Source organism: Erythrolamprus reginae, chromosome 9 (genome assembly GCF_031021105.1).
Source record: "Erythrolamprus reginae isolate rEryReg1 chromosome 9, rEryReg1.hap1, whole genome shotgun sequence".
Classification (NCBI taxonomy): Eukaryota; Metazoa; Chordata; class Lepidosauria; order Squamata; family Dipsadidae; genus Erythrolamprus; species Erythrolamprus reginae.
In genome coordinates this window covers 25430034-25453274 of record NC_091958.1, presented here as the reverse complement: position 1 = coordinate 25453274, position 23241 = coordinate 25430034, and the positions used below count along the sequence as shown (strand labels likewise).

At 42.3% G+C, this 23241-nt stretch overlaps 1 protein-coding gene across 1 annotated transcript in view; it reads left to right on the top strand.

Moving 5' to 3' along the window:
- The window catches only part of NECAB2 (N-terminal EF-hand calcium binding protein 2), a 234914-nt gene continuing 211673 nt past the window's right edge, over nucleotides 1-23241 (top strand). Inside the window, exons 1-3 of the mRNA XM_070760554.1 lie at nucleotides 1-88; nucleotides 15194-15335; nucleotides 16473-16560. Coding sequence (XP_070616655.1) covers nucleotides 16546-16560 — 15 coding nt within the window. The 5' untranslated portion in view covers nucleotides 1-88; nucleotides 15194-15335; nucleotides 16473-16545. The remainder of the gene's footprint in view (nucleotides 89-15193; nucleotides 15336-16472; nucleotides 16561-23241) is intronic.

Genomic DNA, 23241 nt, shown 5'->3' with positions numbered 1-23241 from the left:
GACTGCAGATGGGAGAAATGAATCTCTTTTCACCTATGTGTAATGGGACAGAGTATGGACAGACAGCCTGAAGAATTTCACCTCATTGGTAAGTTCTATGACAGTGATGGCAAACATTTTCCCCCTCAGGTTCTGAAATAGAATGTGCACACGCTATCGTGCATGTGTGAGTGCCCACACCCATAATGCAATGCCTGGGGAGAGCAAAGTAGCTTCCTCCACACACACACACACATACACACACACTGCAAGGCCCTCTAGAGCAGTGTTTCCCAACCTTGACAACTTGAAGATATCTGGATTTCAACTCCCAGAATCCCCCAGCCAGCATTTGCTGGCTGGGGAATTCTGGGAGTCAAAGTCCAGATATCTTCAAGTTGCCAAGGTTGGGAAACACTGCTCTAGAGGCTGAAAACCTGTTTTCAGGCCTGTTTCCCAACTTCTGGTGGGCCCAGTAGGCTCGTGTTTCGCCCTCCTCAGACTCCAAAGGCTTCCCTGGAGCCAAGGGAGAGTAAAAATGCCCTCCCCCATGCCCCCGCAGGCTCTCTGGCAGCCAAAAACAGCCTCCCAGAGCCTCTGTGCGAGCCAAAAATAAGCTGTCCAGCACATACATTCACGTTGGAGCTGAGCTAGGGCAACGGCTCGTGTGCCAGCAGATATGGCTCCGTGTGCTACCTGTGGCACCCATGCCATAGGTTCGCCATCACTGTTCTATGATGTCAAGATACTAGACAATAAATGTCATCTGTTATGTTTTACCCATTTGGGTGGAGTTTTATCTGACAGAGAAAAGCATTAAGCTTGGACCAGAACTATTGTCAAGCAACCAAATGTTGGTCATATGATTGTGGGGATGCTGCAATAAGTGTGAGATAAAAAAGGTAAAGGAATCCTCCTTGGATTTTATGTCGCTAGTTGTTGCTGAATATATGAAAATTAAGGAAGACTAGGATAAATCTATTTCGGTGTTATTTTGGCCTCATCAGCTAGCCATACCTCATTGGTACAACATATTAATAAATATAATAATAATAATAATAATAATAATAATAATAATAATAATAATAATAATAATAATAATAATATAATAATAATAATATTATAATAATAATAATAATAATAATAATAATAATAATATATTACAACTTCAGCCTGATGATGGTGAATGTGATTTCACCGAAACGTCGCATAGACACTCAAAATATTACACGGGGCAAAACCCAAAAAAATATTTTCTCTATCACACAATACTAGGAAAAGGGGGCACTCCCTAAAGCTCATAGGTAGGAAAGTGAGGACAAATAAAGGGAAATATTTCTTCACCCAGAGGGTCTTTGGTTTATGGAATTCACTTCCAGAAGAGGTCATGACAGCTGTCAGCCTGGATAGCTTCAAGGCAGGATTAGACAGATACATGGATGCCAAGGGTATTGGTGGCTATTGAAACGGATGTCCATGTGCCGCTTCTATGTTGGTTGACGTAGGCAGGATTCCCTTGGGTCCCATTTATTGGGGGTCAAAGGAAAGGGAGGGTTTTGCCTTCTCTTTCTGCTCAAGATCCCCATGTGTGGGCCACTATGGGACACAGAATGCTAGACTTGATGGGCTTTGGCCTATTTAAACATGGCTCTTCTTATGTTCTTATGATATTCCACATGTGCTGATAACCCAATTGTTGTGATGCGCACCAGTAGCAAAAGTGCTAAAAACAGCTTCAGCACGTTCGCAGAAGCCAAAAACAAGATGGCGCTACCGAGAGAGCCGGTACGCGTGTGTGTATCCAGCTGGCCATTGCTTCCCACTACTAGTTCTATAGAACCAGTCCGAACTGACAGGAACCCACCTCTGGTTTGAACAGTTGCTAAATGAATGGTTGTTGTGAGCTATTTTTACTAACTTTGAGCGGTTCACAGTTACCTAAAAAATGCAGAATATAAACCAAATTGGTGCAACTGAAAGCAAAGCCAAGAATTAAATGTGGAAATAAAGATCAGTGCCATTAATAGAATTAGAAACATAGAAGACTGACAGCAGGAAAAAACCTCATGGTCCATCTAGTCTGCCCTTATACTATTTCCTGTATTTTATCTTAGGATGGATCTATGTTTATCCCAGGCATGTTTAAATTCAGTTCCTGTGGATTTACCAACCACGTCTGCTGGAAGTTCGTTCCAAGCATCTACGACTCTTTCAGTAAAATAATATTTTCTCACATTTCTTCTGATCTTTTCCCCAACTAACCTTAAATTGTGTCCAATTAACCAAATCGGTGTTGTCAAGAGTACAGTAGAACCCAAACTCTAGTGAGATTTACCTTGCTGGTGTTTTACTAAAAATATGCCAATGACGATATGAGAAAAAGTGACTCAGGTTGGCAGGATAAAATGTTAACTCTCGTGGTTAGTTCCAGAATGCTAAGCATGAGAGCTGGATTTGGACAGAAAGTGACCCGCTGCTTGTTCCCAATGCTATTTTTAGGTAATTGGGAATGCAACACTCCATTCGGCAGCACGGCTTCAAGATTCCATTTTAAAACTTCCAAAATCCACTCAATCATTTCTTGTTAAATAAAAAGGGAGGTAGCCTGAATATTATTCCCTCTTGAGCTGCAAAAAATATCGTCCCTTCACATCAAGCTAGTCCACAAAATATAAAAATCTTGGGTCGGGTGAATTCAGTTGCTAAGTTTGTTTTTCTAATTCACCTGATTCAGTATTGTGTGAGTGCCACCCACTGGGTCACCTTAAAGTAAGGTGGCTTATAAGCAGGAAGCAATAGGTACTAGTACAGAAGAGAAGAATAATAGTAATGCAGCATTAGTAAATAATTTGACAGTAATGTGGGAATTAGTTGTTAGGCAGAGTGATGGCATTTGGGGAAAAAACTGTTCTTGAATCTAGTTGTCTTGGTGTGCAGTGCTCTATAGCATTGTGTTGAGGGTAGAGGATGAAACAATTTATGTCCCGGATGTGAGGGGTCTGAAGATATTTTCACAGCCCTCTACACTCATATAGTATACAGGTCCTCAATGTAAGGCAGGTTGGCAGCAATTGTTTTTTCTGCAGTTCTGATTCTCCTCTGAAGTCTGTGTCGGTCTTGTTGGGTTGCAGAACCAAACCAGAGCGTTATAGAGGTGCAGATGACAGACTTGATGATTCCTCTGTATTGTACTCCTCTCTGTATTGTACTTTACCCCTCTGTGAGTCCCATCTATTAAAGATGTTACATGACAGGATAAGGCCTTCTCTGTAGTGCCTCCCTCCCTTTGATTCCTTTGGAAATAAGATTGCTGACCCTAGCTCTTTTTCTGAAAGACCTGAAGACATGATTTCATCAAGGGGCCTGAAGACCCCAGGTTGGTTTGGAGATGATGATCAAGTGACGGTAGGAGTTGCTGAAGGAGTTTACATTGTTGATTTCAAATGTACCCTACCGAGAATCTCCATGTGTAAATTGGGTAGTGATATAAGTCTCTTGAATAAATAATAGAAACGAATTGCTGGAGTTTTCAAGGCATTCCTTCACCAGTTGCCTTGTTCTGCTGAATGATCAAACTTGATCAAACTTGCATGTTTTGCATAAAGAGAACGAGTGAAACTTGACACAAACACTCTACACACTCCAAATCCAAACCCTTTCTGGTTTATCTTTGAAGGCGTTTCGCTTCTCGTCAAAAGAAGCTTCTTCAGCTCTTCAAAAGGGGAGGAAATGTCGAGGTGGAGGACTGACAGAGGAAAGGGAGCTCATAGCATGGTGGCTGCATCACAATTTCTGATGAGCCTTCGGTCCAAGGCTGTCTGGCAGGACATCTGACAGGGTTAGAATTAAGATGACCAATCCAGACAAATTTATGACATAATCTTGGCAGTAGGTTAGAAATTGGAGCTCTGGACTCCAAAGCTGGATGGAGGTGAAAAGCAAGGAGGCCAGACGGACAAATAAGAAGGGCGGGTGTGGTGGACACACACTAAGCTATGTGTGATGGAATGCAAGTGTTAAGTTGCAGAAGGGAGGACAGAGGGCAAAGAGACAGCAAAACCGGGAATGGTTGGTGGGCAGGAAAAGGGTAAAGGCAATCCCTTCCTACCAGCTCCATAGTTATGCAGTACAGACAGGGGTGGGCAGCAGGCAGGACAGGGTGGAATGCAGTTCCACTGGCGGAAATGAAGATGTGTGCGCAGATCCAGCTGATCAGTGGCTGTCACTTGCTGGATTACTGGTCTCGGGTCGGCTTTCCTTTTTTCCCCTCCTGCAGGATTTTTTTTGCTCCCCCTTTCTGGGAGCCTGGGGAGGGTGAAAACAGTCTTCCTCACATCCTTGGAGGCCCTCTGGAGGTCCTAAATGGCCCACTTGCCAACTTCCGGAAGTTTCAGAAGGTTACAAAAAGGGATCACGTGACCACCTAGAATTCCTCACTCAGCCACTCTGGCTGGGGAATTCTGGGAATTGAAGCCCAAGACGGGTGGGTTCTAACTTACCTCGCTGCCAGTTCGCTCCATCCCACACCGCATGGGTGTGCGCACATTGCATGCCACATGGGCGCAACACATAGGTGCACCGTGTGGGAGAGGGCATGCACACATGCGCAGTGCCAAAAACCTAGCTTCTGCACATGCACAGAACCCAAAAATAAAATGGCGGCATCTATGGTCCTGCTGAGAGAACCAATTTGGGATGTGGCCAGCCGGCAATTGCTCCCAGTTTGGGGAAATTTCTGCTACCGGTTCTATAGAACCGGTCCAAACCGGGAGGAACCTACCTCTGTTACAAGACCTTCAAAATCCCTTCCAACTCTGTTATTTTATATTCTATAAATTCTTTAACTTCTTTAAGTGAGGGGAAAAAGCACATTCATTGCCAAGCAAGACTGTTCCCAGGCAATTACTATTTAGTTAACGAAGCTGTAATTAGGGTTTAATTGAGTCTTGAGGAATGTAGCAGCAAAATCTTCAGGAGCTTCCTTAAGGTCAATGATGCTCGCAGCGTGGAAAGGAGGCCTGGTTCGGGGCTTAGTTTCTGCGTCATGAAAGGCCTTCATTCATGTAATCCTTTTATGTGGAAGCTGCTGGATAATCCCTTATTTCAGCAGTAGCGATTATGCTCTTTTATGGCCAGGAGAAAAGAAACAAGTCTATGCACACTTGGGAAAACCTTGTGTCAACACAGGGAGGAATCCTGTACAAGCAGCTGCTGTCTTGACCCTAATCCAAAGCATAAAGGGCATTCACATGTGCAAACATGAAAAAATGAAGTGCTGGGGGCTTCAGCAGGTAGCTGTGGGCAATGACGGAGGATACAACGTGTGCTTTTTGCACAAAAGCTGCTGTGTCAAGGGTGGGTTTTCAATGGAGGACCAGTGTTGGAAGAAATATCCACCTGGTTCAGTTCCAAGGCGAGAGAAAGACACTGGAAACATGGAGGCTGATTGGAAAGAGGGTTTATTGATGGAAATGACCACATGGGTTTCAGGTCCTGGGCAGCTGACCATATGGAGTCAGAGGTGGGAATTCAACAGGTTCTGACCAGGTTTGGAAAATCGGTAGTGGACATTTTGAGTAGTTTGGGGAACCGGTAAATGCCACCTCTGACTGGCCTCTCCCCCATCTATTCTCTGCCTCCCGAGTCTCAGCTGATTGGGAGGAAATGGGGATTTTGCGGTATCCTTCCCATGCCAGGCCCACCAAGCCAGGCCCTCAGAACCGGGAGTTTAAAAAATTGGATCCCACCACTGCATGGAATGGAGAGTGAGGTTAGTGCCCTTGAGCTTCCTGTTCCTGTCTGAAATGGTATAGTTCTCCTGCTTGAGCAGGGGGCTGGACTAGAAGACCTCCAAGGTCCCTTCCAGCTTAGTCATTAAAAAAAAGATATATAATATCTTATTCTACTGGTGGCTCGTAAGAATTACAGTTCCATTCACTTGTCGATGGATTGGTCTTATGGACTCAAAGCTAAGGGGTGGGTGTCATCTTGGGGAACCTCCAGCAGAGAATGAAAGTGTTGCCTAATATGAGCTACAGCTGGTATTGCACATGGAATTGGGCCAGATTCTTTTTTTAACTTGGTCATGGTCACCCTGGCTGAGATTTGGGATGCCTTTGTAAGTTCTGTCAGGCAGCCAAGGATTCTTGTGTATCAACATATATCTGATCTCCAAGTAGATGCCGTTCTTCCACCGAGAAAACCTTTTAATTGCACCTCATAGTTCAACAGGGAAATTTAACATTCTCAGAAGGCAGAAAAGACTTTGCAAAAGGAAACTTTCAATTTCAACTGTCAATCCCGCTGTATAGAGCACTGGTGAGGCTCCATTTGGAATACTGTGTTCAGTTCTAGAGATCTCACCTATAAAAAGATATTCATGAAATTGAAGGGGTCCAAAGACGGGCTACAAAAATGGCGGAAGGTCTGAAGCATAAAACCTATCAGGAAAGACTTCATGAACTCAATCTGTATAGTCTGGAGGACAGAAGGGAAAGGGGGGACATGATTGAAACATTTAAATATGTGAAAGGGTTAAATAAGGTTCAGGAGGGAAGTATTTTTAATAGGAAAGTGAACACAAGAACAAGGGGGCATAATCTGAGGTTAGTTGGGGGAAAGATCAGAAGCAACATGAGAAAAGATTATTTTACTGAAAAAGTAGTAGATGCTTGGAACAAACTTCCAGCAGACGTGATTGGTAAATTCACAGTGACTGAACTGAAACGTGCCTGGGATAAACATAGATCCATCCTAAGATCAAATACAGGAAATAGTATAAGGGCAGATTAGATGGACCAGGAGGTCTTTTTCTGCGGTCAATCTTCTATGTTTCTAATTAGAGATTGTAGAGCTGCAAGGGACCTTGGAGGTCTTCTAGTCCAACCCCTGTTAAAGCAGGAGACCCTATACAAGTGCTGGCGAACCTATGGCATGCACGAGGACATGAGACTTTGCCATGTTTCAGCTCAGTGGCCAGCTGATTTTTGGCCTTGGGAAAGGTGCATGCTAGCACACCCATGCACACCCCTTTTGGCACGTGAACCAAAAATGGTTCACCCTCACTGCCCTATACTATTCTGGACAAATGGTTATCCAGTCTCTTCTTTCAAACTTCCAGTGTTGGAGCATTCACAACTTCTGGAGGCCAGTTGTGCTAGTGATTAATTGATTAATTAATCTTTAATTCCAGGTTGCTTCTCTCCTTGATTAGTTTCCACCCATTGTTTCTTGTTCCACCCTCAGGTGCTTTGGAGAATAGCTTCACTCCCTCTTCTTTATGGCAGCCCCTGAAATATTGGAAGACTGCTATCATGTCACCCCTAGTCCTTCTCTTCATCAGGTTAGACATACCCACCCAGTTCCAGTAGCTGTTCTTCATATGTTCTAGCCCCACCCCACAGGTGGCACACGGAGTCATATCTGCTAGCACACAAGTTGTTACCCTAGCTCAGCTGATTTTTGGCTCGCACAGAGTGCGGTTTTGGCTTCCAGAGAGCCTCCTGAGGGATGGTGGCGGGTATTTTTGCCCTCCCCTGGCTCCACGGAAGCCTTTGGCGTCTGGGGAGGGCAAAACACGAGCCTACTGGGCCCACAAGAAGTTGGGAAACAGTCCATTTCTGGCCTCCAGAGGGCCTCCGGGGAGAAGGAGAAGCTGTTTTCGCCCTCCCCAGGCATTGAATTATGGGTGTGGGCACTCACACATGCACAATAGTGTGCACACATGCCTTTTTGGCACTGAGGGGAACAAAGGTTTGCCATCACTGTTCTAGCCTCTGGGCCCCAATGTCTAGTAGTCTAATACCAAGCTGTGGCCCATTGGGGCTGGGCTGTGCATGCTGCAGGCGAGTGTGTGAGTACGAGAAGCTCCATTTGCACAATCAGTGGGCATGCACACAAAACCATCAAACATTTTGGATTATTTCTTGACCGCAATAGAACTGAAGATTATTCTTTGCAAATTTGTTTTGTTTGGTTTTTTTTTAAAAAAATTCCTGCTTAAAGAAACTCATTAGCTTCCACTCACAGAAATTTGAATCAATCCATGTCATGGTTTATTTGCATGGTGTAATTGTTTAATGAGAAAAAAAGTCTTGAATTTAGCGGTTTTGTATTAAGAATGCATTTTAGGAAGCTCTCCGTTTTAATCAGTGAACTGGTTAAAATTTCTGTTTCAATTTGTACCAAGCAGGGTGTTGAATAACAATTAGCTCTTTATTTTATAATCTCACTTGACCTATTCTGCTATCTCACCCAACAGGAAAGAGGCAGAAAAATAAAATAAGATAAATCTGAAAAAGTAGCCAAAATAATAATAATAATAATAATAATAATAATAATAATAATAATAGCAAGATCAAAGTCTAACTCTTATGTAAGTAAAGCTTTTATTTATTGCACTGGTTTGTAGCTTTGTGAACAACATGTAGCTCAATTAGAATGCTGCTATAAAGTACGACAATACAGTGATACCTCTACTTAAGAACCTAATTTGTTCCGTGATCAGGTTCTTAGGTAGAAAAGTTTGTAAGTAGAAGCAATTTTCCCCATAGGAATCAATGTAAAATGGAATTTGGGTGGAAGGAGGAGGAGGAAGAAGAGGAGGAGGACAGTCGCTGCCCAGAGCAAAGGGAAAATGCTCCGTTCGCTCTGGACTGTAATATTACAATAATATTTTCTCACATTACTTCTAATCTTTCCCCCAACGAACCTCAGATTTTGCCCCCTTGTTCTTGTGTTCACTTTCCTCTTAAAAACTTCCCTCCTGAATCTTATTTAACCCTTTAACATATTTAAATGTTTCGATCATGTCCCCCCTTTCCCTTCTGTCCTCCAGACTAGACAGATGGAGTTCATGAAGTCTTTCCTGATGAGTTTTATGCTTATGACCTTCCACCATTTTTGTAGCCCGTCTTTGGACTTGTTCAATTTTATCAATCTCTTTTTGTAGGTGAGGTCTCCAGAACTGAACACAGTATTCCAAATGTGGTCTCACCAGTGCTCTATACAGCGGGATCACAATCTCCCTCTTCCTGCTTGTTATACCTCTTGCTATGCAGCCAAGCATTCTACTCGCTTCCCCTACCGCCTGACTGCACTGTTCCCCCATTTTGAGACTGTCAGAAATCACTACCCCTAAATCCTTCTCTTTTGAAGTTTTTGCTAACACAGAACTGCCAATACAATACTCAGATTGAGGATTCGTTTTCCCCAAGTGCATTATTTTACATTTGGAAAAATTAAACTGCAGTTTCCATTGCTTTGGCCAGTTATGTAGTAAAGCTAGAACATTTGCCATATTACAGATGCCTCCAGGAATATCAACCCTATTGCACACTTAGAGTCATCGGCAAACAGACAAACCTTCCCTACCAAACCTTCCCCTATGTCACTCATCTTTGTTGCTGTTTTCTGTTAAAAGAAACAAAACAAGAACCCCACCTAATGATGGTGACCTTGTCCACATCACCACCAAACACGGTTTCCTGAGTTAGTAGAACTTGTCCTTCTTCAACATGGCGCTCAGCGGGTGGGTTGCACCTCGATTTCTCACATTGGGAGGAGATGATTGCAGCCCTGCTGGAAGGCACCAGGTTGAGGAGGGGCTGTTGTGGAGCCATTGCAGCCTAAAGGCCACAGGGGCGCCTGAGATTGGAGACATCAACCTGCCTGCAATTTCATCTTCTGAAAAGTTCCCCACCCGCTTTGTAAGTGGGACAATTAAACAAGAGCCATTTTGCCAAATTTCCCAGGGGCAACAGATCTTTTCCCACAGATTACTCAAGGATGGAATTCATAATTAATAGCAGTTTTTGCCTCCCCCTCCAGCTCCTTTAAGTGTTGGGTAGAGTTTGTCTTAGAGTTGGTTTTGCTGGTTTTCTTGTCCTTGCAGAGAGAGACAATGGTATCTGTCATCAAAAGGGACAACTTTAAGGGTCCTTGGTCCTCTTATAGCTTGGTGGCTTTCTTGCAGACATTTCATTACCAAACTAGGTAACATCATCAGGTTGTAACCCACTGTCATCTGCACCTCTATAACTCTATAGTTTGGTTCTGCAACCCAACAAGACCGACACAGACTTCAGAGGAGAATCAGAACTGCAGAAAAAACAATTTGCTGCCAACCTGCCTTCTATTGAGGACCTGTAGACTGTATGAGTCAAAAAGAGGGCTGTGGAAATAATTACTGACCCCTCGCATCCTGGACACAAACTGTTTCAACTCCTACCCTCAAAATGTTGCTGCAGAGCACTGCACACCAAGACAACTAGACACAAGAATAGTTTTCCCCCGAACGCCCTTACTCTACTAAACAAATAATTCCCTCAACAATGTCAAACTTTTTACTAAATCTGCACTTCTATTTCTACTAGTTTTCTCTCCTCATTCCTATCACCCTTTCCCTCCCACTTAGGACTGTATGACTGTAACTTGTTGGTTGTATTCTAAGATTTTTTATTAATATTGATTGTTTCTTCATTGCTTATTTGACCTCTGTGACAATCAAAGTATTGTACCACATGATTCTTGACAAATGTATCTTTTTTCTTTTATGTACACTGAGAGCATCTGCACCAAAGACAAATTCCTTGTGTGTCCAATCACACTTGGCCAATAAAGAATTCTGTTCTGTTCCGTCCCGTCCCGTCCCATCCTATCCTGTTCTATTCCTTCTAACACTGCTGATGTTACCTGATTTGGTAAATGAAACATCTGCAACAAAACAACCAAGCTCAGAGACCACCGAGAACCCTTTAAAGGGGTTCCTCAGAAATGATCAAGGATTTTCACAGTCCTCTTCCTCCTCTTCCTCTTCCTTCTCTTCCTTCTCTTCCTCTTTCTCCTCTTCCTCCTCCTCCTCTTCCTCCTCCTCTTCCTCTTCTTCCTTTTCTTCCTCTTCCTTCTCTTCTTCCTCTTCCACTTTCTCCTCCCCTTCCTCCTCTTCCTCTTCCTTCTCTTCCTCTTCCTTCTCTTCTTCTTCCTCCTCTTCCTTCCCTTCCTTCTCTTCCTCTTTCTCCTCTTCCTCCTCTTCCTCCTCCTCCTCTTTCTCCTCCTCTTCCTTCTCTTCCTCCTCTTACTTCTCTTCTTTCTCTTTCTCTTCCTCCTCTTCCTCCTCTTCCTCTTCCTTCTCTTCCTCTTCCTTCTCTTCCTTCTGTTCCTCCTCTTCCTCTCCCTTCTCTTCCTTCTCTTCCTTTTCTTCCTCTTCCTCCTCTTCCTCTTCCTTCTCCTCCTTCTCCTCCTCCTCTTCCTCCTCTTCCTCTTCCTTCTCTTCCTTCTCCTCCTCCTCTTCCTCTTCCTTCTCTTCCTTCTCCTCCTCCTCTTCCTCCTCTTCCTCTTCCTTCTCTTCCTCCTCCTCCTCCTCTTCCTCCTCCTCCTCTTCCTCCTCTTTCTTCTCCTCCTCCTCTTCCTCTTCCTCCTCTTCCTTTTATTCCTCCTCTTCCTCTTCCTTCTCTTTCTCCTCCTCCTCTTCCTCCTCTTCCTTCTCCTCCTCCCCTTCCTCTTCCTCCTCCTCCTCTTCCTCTTCCTTCTCTTATCTTCCTCCTCTTCCTTCTCTTCCTCTTCCTTCTCCTCCTCTTTCTCCTCCTTCTCCTCCTCTTCCTCTTCCTTCTCTTCCTTTTCCTCCTCCTTCCTCCCCCTCCTCCCAAACCCCACTCCCTTCTGGCACTGATAATGTTACCTAGTCTGCAAGAAAACCACGAAGCTCAGAGAGCACCCCACAATTCTCCTCCTCCTCCTTCACCTCCCAATCCCACTCCCTTCTGGCACTGATGATGTTACCTAGTTTGATAAGGAAATGTCTGCAAGAAAACCGCCAAGCTCAGAAAGCATCAAGGAGCCCTTATTTCAACCCTGGGTTACAAATAGTCTGCTTTTCCCAAGCCTTTATTCGCCCCTCACAAATTTCTCTTCTCAAATTATCTTTCTCCTTGGAAACTAAATAAATAAAAGGCAGAGCTGCTGCACGTGGAAAGCTAGAAAACCATTTGTCTCAACTGTCCTTTTTATGCCCTCTGTGGTTCTCAAGGGATTTTTAAAAAATATATAAATATCTTTTTATATCTCTGGCAACAGAATATCTAAAATGACTTATTGGGAACATCTGGAACATTTTTGTTTTCCCAGTATGACACATTTCCTAATAAAGTGGATTTGAATGCTAATAATAATAAAATGCACTTTCAGTTTCTTTTAACTGGAATGCAGTTGTGAAATGTCAGGTTTTAAAGAAACCGAAGGAGTTCAGTTGCTGGCATAGATCATCCTAGAGCAGTGTTTCTTTATTTATGGAATATATATCCATATACAAATAGTCTTTGACTTCAAGAAGAGACAGGACTGCTATTTGTCAGAAATAGTTTATTTATTTATTTATTCATTTGTCCAATACACAAATACATAGGAAGAAAAATAGACATGTAGTAATATATATAAGGGTAAGGTGAACTTAGAGGAGAGGATATATGAAAGAAAGAAAATATATATGGTAAGTGAGAGAAAGGAAAGACAATTGGACAGGGGACGAAAGGCACACCAGTGCATTTATGTATGCCCCTTAGGGTTTCTTCCTTGACTTTGACACCCCGACCTACAAAGTCCCTTCCAACTCTATTAATCCGTTAAGAATGATTCTCTAAAAAAGAGCCTATTATGAAAAGAACAATCTCCCATTTGGCTCAAAACATGCATTTGGAAGGGTCTTTTTTTTAATTGCCGTGCATATGTTAAGCCAAGTGTTGATTAACTGAGCTGTAATTATCCTAAACGTGACAGGTTACGCCTTAATCACCTTGAGCTAAAACGCTTTCCGTTCTCTGTGTTTATGCCTGCAGCGTCTCTGTTATTGGTAGCCAAATCATGAGAAAATATTTTCGGTAGAAGAAGGGGAGTTTTTTGCAAGTCACTAGACCTGGCTACAATGAGGTTTGGGCATTTTGTGGTTCAGTCTGTGGTGGGAATTTAAACAATGTCTGAGCAAGGTCCCTGAATCAATAGCAATAGCCCTTAGACTTATATACCACTTCATAGTGCTTTTACAGCCTTCTCTAAGCGGTTTATAGAGTCAGCACATTGCCCTCAACAATCTGGGTCCCCATTTTACTGACCTCAGATGGATGGAAGGCTGAGTCAACCTTGAGCTGGTCAGGATTGAACTACTGGCAGTGAGCAGCGTTGCCTGCAATACCGCATTCTAACCACTGCATCACCATGGATGGGAGGGAGGGTGGGAGGGAAGAAGGAAGGAAGGAAGGAAGGAAGGAAGGAAGGAAGGAAGGAAGGAAGAGCAATATCAATAGCACTTAGACTCATATACTGCTTCACAGTGCTTTACAGCCCTCTCTAAGCTGTTTACAGAATCAGTCTATTGTCCCCAAAAATCTGGGCCCTCATTTTACCCACTTTGGAAGGATGGAAGGTTAAATCAACCTTGAGGCAATCAGGACCAAACTCTAAATTGTGGGCAGAGTTAGCCTCCAATATTGCATTCTGACCATTGCACCACAACCCCAAGCACTCATGTTCATCCATAATATCATTCACCCATGGTATTTACCATGATGCTTGAACATACCCTGTTTCCCTGAAAATAAGACAGCATCTTATATTAATTTTTGTTCCCAAAGATGTGCTATGTCTTATTTTCAGGGGATGTCTTATTTTTTTCCAATGAAGAATTCACATTTATTGCTGAACAAAAAACCCGAATTTTTATTATATACTGTACAGTAGTTTTCATCACAAACCAGCATAACCAGACAAACTGTGAATCCTATCAAGAATTTCTTACTACTACCGTACCATTATTTCCATGTACAACAATTATACTTCCTTCAAATATATGTTATATATGTTCTGTTTGGGAATGCTGCGAAATGAAACGTCTCCTATGTCTTTTGGGGGATGCCTTATATTACGCAATTCTACGAAACCTCCTATGTCCTATTTTCGGGCGTGACTTATTTTCGGGGAAACAGGATGGGATTGTGTTGTTCCCACTTCAGGCCATGCCATTTGCTTAACAACTACTGCAAAAAGTCATAAAATTATAGGAGCAACCTGCTTTAGGACTGTTACAACTTATGATTGAAATGGGCAGACTCTGTTACGGTTGTAACTTGAGGAATGCCTGTAGTTGTTTGGGCATTGCATATCAGCTGCAAAACTGCACCCAGCCATTAGATGGCAACAAGGTACCATCTTATGTATTTGCTGCCATCTTGTGTTTACCTTGAGCTTTGCGACCATAGATTCAGCCACTCCCTATTGTAAACCAGGTTTGATCTGTTAATGAATCCAGCATACATGTGCAAGGGGTAGCACCAGTCATGTATGTACGGTAGTATGGTCAGGTATGTTGAACCAGTAGAAAACTTTTGGTCTGGTATGCAGAACCGGTAGAAAAATTTTTAACACCCACAAAATAAGCCAAGCCTACAGTGTGGTAGTAAACATTTTTGCAGCCCTTCACTGGGTAGCACATATAGTAAGCAGGGTAAATGTACATGAATCTTCAGAAGGACATACAAATATTCTGTACAATAACCCACTGGCCCCATTGGTCACTATTTTGGATTCTTGAAATGGCCTTTGACCAGGATTTCAAGCTAAATTGAACCACATTCTAGTATAGAACAAGGCCATCTGAAAAAAAACCCAACCAGCTGTTAAATTTTTCAATTTAGCGTAACATTCACACAGAGTTCATGGGAAAGTTTACACAGGAATCAACTTATTTTTTTTCTTGAAGGTGTAATAGTTTGACTGGTTTGCTAAGAATCCCGCATGTCTGTTGTACTCTTGCAGAACGCTAGAACCGGTCATAAATGCCAGCCCAAAATACAATCACCTCATCACAGGAAGGTGACATTCATCACTTCCAAGATGCGTCATAAGTAGGGTTTTTTAAAAAAAAAGCCCATTATAACTTGGAATGGTTATTAAATAACTGCATCAGCATTCCAAGTAATGTACCCATTGAAAACAGAACTCCAAAGTCAATTCCTCAAAGAACAATTTATTTGATACATCATATTGGCACAACTGGTGAAAACCGACTCTGAAAACTCCCACAATTTTCATTTAATTAAAAAATGAATGTTCCCCCTTTCCCCCCAAGTCATTGATTACATGGAAACATAGGAAGATTGACTGCAGAAAAAGACCTCATGGCCTTTTTCTGCCCTTATACTACTATTTCTTTTATTATCCAATACAGGTGCTGGCTGGTTGCTTGGTAATTCTACTCCTCCTCTTTCCAGCCAACTGTTGAAATGTCCTTGGTTCCTACAGGAAAACTTTCATTTTTGACTACAAAACTCAGCTATCCCTTGGCCCCATCTTGTGACAACCCTGAAACTGTAAGTATGGCCTCAGCCAGGTTTGCTTCAGAGTTGACAGACTGTAGAGGACTATCTGTGTTTGGGATGGGTGCTGTGGTTTTATGCTGTTGTCCCTTAGCCCAAAGGATAGGTGCAGAAATGGATGAAATGGATGAAATGGAAGAAAAGTGGGCGGGTATAGAGATGTTGAGTTCTCCAATCTAGCTCACAGCACATACAAGAAACAATAATAAGCAATCCAATCAAAAATTCTAATTTAAAAAACTTCCATTAACCATTCATTCAACAATCATACTAAAAAAACATTCATTGGTCAGGGGGAAGATCTAAAAAACCCCAGGCCTGGCAGCAAACATGGGTTTTTAAGCTCTTTCGGAAGGCAAGGAGGGTGGGGGCAATGCGAATCTCCGGAGGAGGCTGATTCCAGAGGGCCGGGCCCCCCACAGAGAAGGCTCTTCCCCTAGGTCCTGCCAGCTGACATTGTTTGGTCAACAGGACCCTAAGGAGACTTAGAGTCCCCTGTGTCTCCTTCCCTTCAGGGAAGATCTGGTCTGGTTCCATAGGAACCAGAACTCCCAGGCGGCAGGGCTTCGGAGTCCCCCCATGGGCGAAGGGGAATTCCAGGCAGCCATGGCCATTGACCCCACCCCTCTCCCGTGGTAGATGATTTTATGAACTACTTTTAAGGTCATAACAAAGGTGACGTAGCTCTGAACTAAGCCCAAAATTCCAAATCTGGTAGAATAAGATATTCTGTGGCACGCAGAGGAGCCGAGGACTCTTCTTGTGAAATATTTGTTGGAGTGTCTTGATTTATTAATGTCTGATATGCAGTTCAGGTTCCAGACAGGTGAACTGTATTCAAGAATTGGTCTAGCAAGTGTTTTGTATGCTCTGGTTAGCAGTGTAATATTGTCAGAGAAGATGCTACCCAAGATTAGATTAACAATTCTTAGTGCTTTTTTGGCAATGTTGCTACAGTGGGCTCTAGCACTTAGATCATTGGATATGAGTACTCCAAGGTCCTTGACGGAATGAGGGTCATCTATAAGGTTTTAAATCAAGGATTACCTGCCTACAATTGAAACCTGAGGCTTTTCTTTGGGGGCTGAACATTAAAAAAGCTGGAATTTTTGTTTTTATGCCTAACTGCAGGAAGATTATCACATGCACTGAAGGGGAAAGATCGGACACTGTCTACAAATGAAGATGATGGAACTTTGTTGAGATGGCAAACCCAGAGGTTAGTTCATTGCTGACTTTTGCAGGCAAATAGAAAAAATATGAACTTGTGATACATGGTTTTGATGATCAGAAAAAAAATAATATAGAAAATGAAAGTCATATTGCAACCATTAAGTAGACAATAAATTTAGACTTATAACTGCTATAAAAATTGAAAGCTTTCTTTCTTTTTTAATTTATTATTATTTATTTATTAATTGAACTTGTATGCCGCCACTCTCTGCGGACTTTTTCTTTTTTCCTTCTTTCCTTCCATCCTCTCTCTCTGTCTTCTTTCTTTCTTTCCTTCCTTCCTTCCTTCCTTCCTTCCTGTCTCTGACTTTGTCTCTGTCTCCCTTCTTCCCTTCGTTTGTTCCTTCTGATATTTTTAGGTTTTTTTCTTTTTCTCTTTTTTCCTTCCTTCTTTGCTTCCTTCCTTCCTCTGTCTATTCCTTCCTCCCTCCCTCCCTCTGTCTCTTTCTTTCTTTCTTTCTCTCTGTCTCTGTCTCCCTTCATTCTTTCCTTCTGACATTTTTGGGTTTTCTTTCCCTTTTTCTTTTTCTCTTTTTCTCTTACTTTCTTTTTTTTCTTCCTTCTAAATATTTGATTCTGTAAGTTTTTCTCTTTCTTTATGAAAATTTTAATAAAATGATATGAAAATAACCCTCCATTATGTTTTGCAATCCCCGGTGGGGTTTGCATGGGAGGATAATGTTCTGTTGCAATCTCTGTAAGGAAAGTATCTGCGTTCTTTCTGATTCTACTTGACTTGGCAGGACAGATTCAATTCTGGGTCCATTTATAAAAGCGGATGACACTTTTATTGAACTAATGTGAGGTTTTGGCCTCAGGCAGAAATTGAAACCATGAAGTACTTGTCACATATTAAAATCAAAACTTGTGATAATGTGTCAGAGATGGATTTGGGTTGTGCTTTTTTTAATTTTTCAAGGAATTGGCACCCACAGGAGGGAGATGTTCCTGTTCTCGTAAAGTCTCCACAGTGTCTCTTTTGATGTCTCTGGAGATGAGATTTGGTTAGTGGGTGAATTGGGAATTATCGATTGTACCCTGCCTTTTCCTATCTTTCCAAAATTCCATTCAATGACAAATACACAAGTTATTTGGGGCTTTTAGTTTTTAAATTTTTTTTCAATTTGAACATTTCATCTTTCATTAAGCAGTGTGCCCTCTCGGTACAGATATCTCTGTGCAATTGGAATTTACAGCATTCATTACATTGATAGTAATTCTCTAACCTTACAATAATATTTGTTTGTTTATTTATTTGTTTGTTTGTTTGTTTAATTAATTTGTATGTCACTCATCTCCCTAGGGCAGTGATGGCGAACCTTTCCCCCCCCCAGGTGCTGAAAGGGTGTGCGTGTGCGCTTTCACGCATTTGTGAGTGCCCACACCCATAATTCAATGCCTGGGGAGGGTGATAACAGATTCCCCCACCCCTTAGAGGCGCTCTGGAGGCTGGAAACGGCCTGTTTCCCAACTTCTGGTGGGCTCAGTTGGCTCGTGTTTTGCCCTCCCCAGGTTCCAAAGGCTTTCCTGGAACCAGGGGAGGGCATAAATGCCCTCCCCCATCCCCCTGGAGGCTCTCTGGAAGCCAAAAACGCCCTCCCAGAGCCTCTGTGTGAGCCAAAAATCAGCTGGCCAGCACACAAATGCATGTTGGAGCTGAGCTAGGGCAACGGCTCATGTCCCAGCAAATATGGCTCTGTGTGCCACCTGTGGCACCCGTGCCTTAGGTTTGCCATCACTGCCCTAGGGACACTAGGCAACTCACAACCAAAATTAAAACATATGAATAATATTAAAACCTCTAAAAAACAATTAAAATCCAACAGTTAAAAAACCATACATACCATTTATGGCCGGATCGCGATGGTACGCCATCAGATCAACGGCCCCAGGCATGCTGGAAAAGCCAGGTCTTTACAGCTTTCCAGAAGGCCAGTGGGGTCGGGGTAGTCCAGCTCTCCGGAGGTAACTGGTTCCAGAGAGTTGGAGCAGCCACAGAGAAGGCCCTGCCCGGCAGGTCTGCCAGCCAACAATATTTAGCTGACGGGACCTGGGGAAGAGCAAACCTATGGGCTCTTATCGGTTACAGGGAACTATGCGGTAGAAGGCAGTCTTGAAGATAGTCTGGCCCTAACTCTGTAGGGCTTTAAAGGAAATGATCAACACCGTGAATTTCACCTGGAGACCAATCGGGAGCCAGTGCAGTCCGCTTATAATAATAAGCATAATAAACCTATTCATTTCTCCCTCTTAGCACATCTTTTAATAAGAATATAATAGTAATATTAAACATAGCAGTCTTAATAGTCATATTTGCATGAATCATAACTCCGTCTTGACATATTTTATATATTTCACTGATCTCCACTGATTTCTAACCACCCATAATAAACAGCCTTGTGCACTCTGTATAGATAGAAATATAAGATTGCCAGTACCAATCCAGACTTGCAAAAGGATGTGGAGGCTTGTTACAAAATCCATGTGGATTTGACTGGCTTAATGTCAAAGGAGTTATTTCCTTTGTACTGTTCTGTGTTCAGCTTTCTTCAACCTGAAGTCCTCCAGATGTTTTGGACAACCCTCAAACGATCTGAACACAGAGAATCTAGGGAAGACCTTTTGGGTAATTTCAGGCCATCCAAGCGCATCCGATCCAGAATCCTGTCTTATTTCTGCTCAGCCAGATGTTTCCAAAGATCTTAAAGGAATGGCCAAAAGAGAAACTGCCTTAGAATTAGATTACTAGAGTTGGAAGGGACCTTGCAGGTCATTTGTGTGTGTGTGTGTGTGTGTGTGTGTGTATCTATCTATCTATCTATCTATCTATCTATCTATCTATCTATCTATCTATCTATCTATCTATCTATCTATCTATCTGTAAAACATGTATAGGATAGTAGTAGTTTGTATAAATATAACATAAGTAAAAAGTAACAATAAAAGAGGTCAATAGGACAGGGACGGTAGGCACAGTGGTGTGCTTATGCACACCCCTTACAGACCTCTTAGAAATGGGGAGAGGTCAACTGTAGGCAATCTAAGGTTAAGGTTTTTGGGGTTTGGGGAAGAAACCACAGTCAGGTAGTGCATTCCAGGCATTGATCACTTTATAACTGAAGTTATATTTTCTGCAGTCGAGTTTAGAGTAGTTTACGTTTTGTTTGAATCTATTACACGCTTGTGTGTTGCTGCAGTTGAAGGTGAAGTAGTCACTACAGGAAGAACATTTTGGGATATGATTTTATGAACTACATTTAGATCAGATCGGAGGAGGCATAGTTGTAAATTGTCTAATCCCAGTATTTCAAGTCTGGTGGATAAGGTATTTTGTTGCGAGCGGAGGAGTGAAGGACTCTTCTTGTGAAATATTTCTGGACTCTCTCAATTGTATTAATTTATTTATTTGTATGTATGGATTTCTATGCCGCCCTTCTCCATAGACTCAGAGTGATAAAATACAGAAAACCACAGAATTATAAAAACCAAACATTCCCGTACATTCTAACAAGTCTCACATTCATATCATTGGCTGGAATGAGATGTTAATACTCAACGGCCCCAGACTTGCTAGCACAGGTATGTTTTTAAGTTTTAGAGGGTCATCTACAAGTTTGTTTATCTAGTCCAACTCCCCGCTCAAGCAGAAGTCCCTACACCATTTCAGATAAATGGCCATCCAATCTCCTCTTGAAAGTCTCAAGTGTTGGAGCTCTCACAACCTCTGCCGGCAAGCTATCCCACTGGTTGATCACTCTCACAGTCAGAAAGTTTCTCCTTATTTCCAGGTTGAATCTCTCCTTGATCAGTTCATTCACTAAAACACAATATTGGAACATACAGTCATTATATATCCCCTTTTAGTTTTAATATATCTGGAGATGAATCTTGGAGGTTGCTTGAATTTGTTTGCCATTGGTATCGCTTAAAGATGATTTCAAATTAGAGTTTAGATTTTACCTTATTCTGAAGCTTCCAACAGGTTATCTTTTATAGAATTAAGATTATAAAACAACAAAATTGACTTTAAAATGGAATGTTTACGTGAGGAGAGAAATGCAGGGGGCCACTTACCTTCCCTACCAGTTTGCATCATGATGGAAGTGCTTGTTTTGCGCATGTGCCTCCATCATATTGCACAAATGACTCTCTGTGTATGCCCAGAAGCCTCTGTGCATGTGCAGATGGTATTTTGTAGGCCGTGCAACTGAAGAACTTATTCAGGGGTCCAGAGAGCTGGCCATTGCTGCCGGTTCGGGTGGAAATTTCAACAAGTTGATGTCCAAACCAGCATCAAACCACCACTGCTCTATATGCACAGCACTGTACTTTTTGAATACCTTTAGAGACAAATATCTTAAATGATAAAATGTCCCATGAAATAAAGAGGGTTGTTTTTATTTCCAGGGTAGCTGACATTCAATCTTGTATCAGGGTTCCAAGTACACCCCACAATGAAAGAAGATTTTGAGGCTAGGCATTCCTCAAAGTTCCACTTTATTAGAGATGTCATATTGGCAAATCAGGGAAAAACTTGGAAAACTCTGAAAGCTTCTGGGCTTTTTCCCACCAAAAGGCACAAAGAAAGAAACAACTAATGGAAACTAACCAAAGAGAGAAGCAATCAGGACTAAGGAGAAATTTCCTAAGGGTGTGACCAATCAACCAATGGAATAATTTGCCTTCAGAGGTTATGGGTGCTCCATCATTAGAAGCTTTCAAAAAGAGTGAGTGAAGTACACCCCAAAAGGACAGTGCCAGGAACCAGTAAAACAATGCAGAAAACTTAAAACAGCCATTCCCATTTTAAAAAGAGTCAATCCCAAAGCAAATGCAGCTTAGAGGGAAACTAAGAGCAGCTGCTCAGGCTAATTGAAAGCCTGAGCGTACTGTCAAAAGCCATTAACCCTTCCAACTCTATTATTCTATGTTCTTTACCTTCTAAATTGGGTTAAATTCATGGCCTGTATGATCAAGCTGCATCATTGTCCCCTCCTGTATCTTTCCCTCAGAGAGAAACAAGAAGTAGCCAACATTGTAGCAGCTATAAAAGGTCTTGGGAAATGCCAGGGAGTATCAGCTGACCACAGTAGTGTTACTTAATACACTTTATAGTGAACATGTTTATAATCTTGTCCTTCTTCCTGAAGGGAAGAGGTTAACCCAATGCCTAGATGGGTGATTGATCAGTTTCCTTGCCCTGATCCTGTCAGTTTCTGTTGCTTATTGATTCAGCATGTACCAGCTGCATTCCAGATGCAACTGTTAAGTGGAGCTATTAACTGAAAGAGAGAGAGAGAGTGTGTGAGAACTTTTCTTGCGCTTTGTATTTAACCGATTCTCCGAACTGCATAAGCAGTTTGCCATTACTAATGGTTTACTAATGGTTGGGTGAATGGGTGAGAACCGGTTAAATCCAACCTGTGCCTCAGATACTTTGGAAGCTAGGTTGATCCTCTCTCCTCCCCCACAAGCACTGGAAAACTGTTATCTTGTCATCTACTAGTCCTTCCCCTTTGTTAGGCTATCTAGACATATCTAGTTTCCTCAGTTAAAATATTAAAGTTTAATACCTTTGGCCAGCAACTCCAGCTAGCATGTAACCAGCATAGCCAATGGTGAAGATTGCTGAGACTTGTAGTTCAGTCACATCTGGAGATAACATCTGTTCCCCAGCCCTGATCAACACAAAGATGTTTTAAAAAAAAAAAATCCCTGAAAAACAGGAAGATTACCTAGCTTGACGTGTGGTTCCTGATATCTCTAATCACATCATTGTATGCCTGTTGTAAAAACATCCCTCTAATGGCTAATTGGAAGTTGTTTTTGTCTTTCTGAAGCAGGGTTAGACCTGAAGAGCCAAGAACAGAAAGAAAGAAATAGATATACAGTACTGAATATATTCATTGAAGTAAACAGACTTGCAAGAATTTGTCCTGTGTTAAAGAACACACAAAACACACATTTATATAACCTAAGCCAAGAGTCTCCAAGCTTTGCAGGTCTTTAGGCTTCAACTCCCAGAATTTTGAAAGTTGAAGTCCACAAATCTTAAGGTTGCCATTTGTCAAGTGTGGAGACCCCTGAGCTAAGCTATGATATTTTAGAGATTTGATCTGCAGTGGGTGGGTGTGGGTGTGGTTTTTTGGGTGGTAGTTTTAAGCCATTCCTGGCTCTTACGTGGACAGAGCCTTGAAATTTTCTTTGCAACGTTTTCACAACGTCTTTATCTTTTGCCTTTTTAGGGCTAACCTCAAGTAAGACAGATACCTCATCAAGTAGACAAAATTCAGAACAGAACAGAATCACAGAGTTTGAAGGGACCTTGTAGGTCATCTAGTCCAACCCTCTGCCCAAGTGGGAGACCCTCCACCATTTCTGACAGATGGCACTCCAGTCTCTTCTTGAAAGCCTCCAGTGATGAATTTCCCACAACTTCTGAAGGCATCTTCTATTCCATGGGTTGATTGCTCTCACTGTCAATTTCTCTTTATTTCCAGGCAGAATTTCTCCTTGTTCCGTTTCCATCCATGATTCCTTGTCTGGCCCTCAGGTGCTTTGGAAAATACCTTGACCCACTTCTTCCTCTCTGTGGCAACCTCTCAAATACTGCTCTCATGTCTCCCCTGGTCCTTCTCTTCACTAGACTAGCCATGTTCAGTTCCTG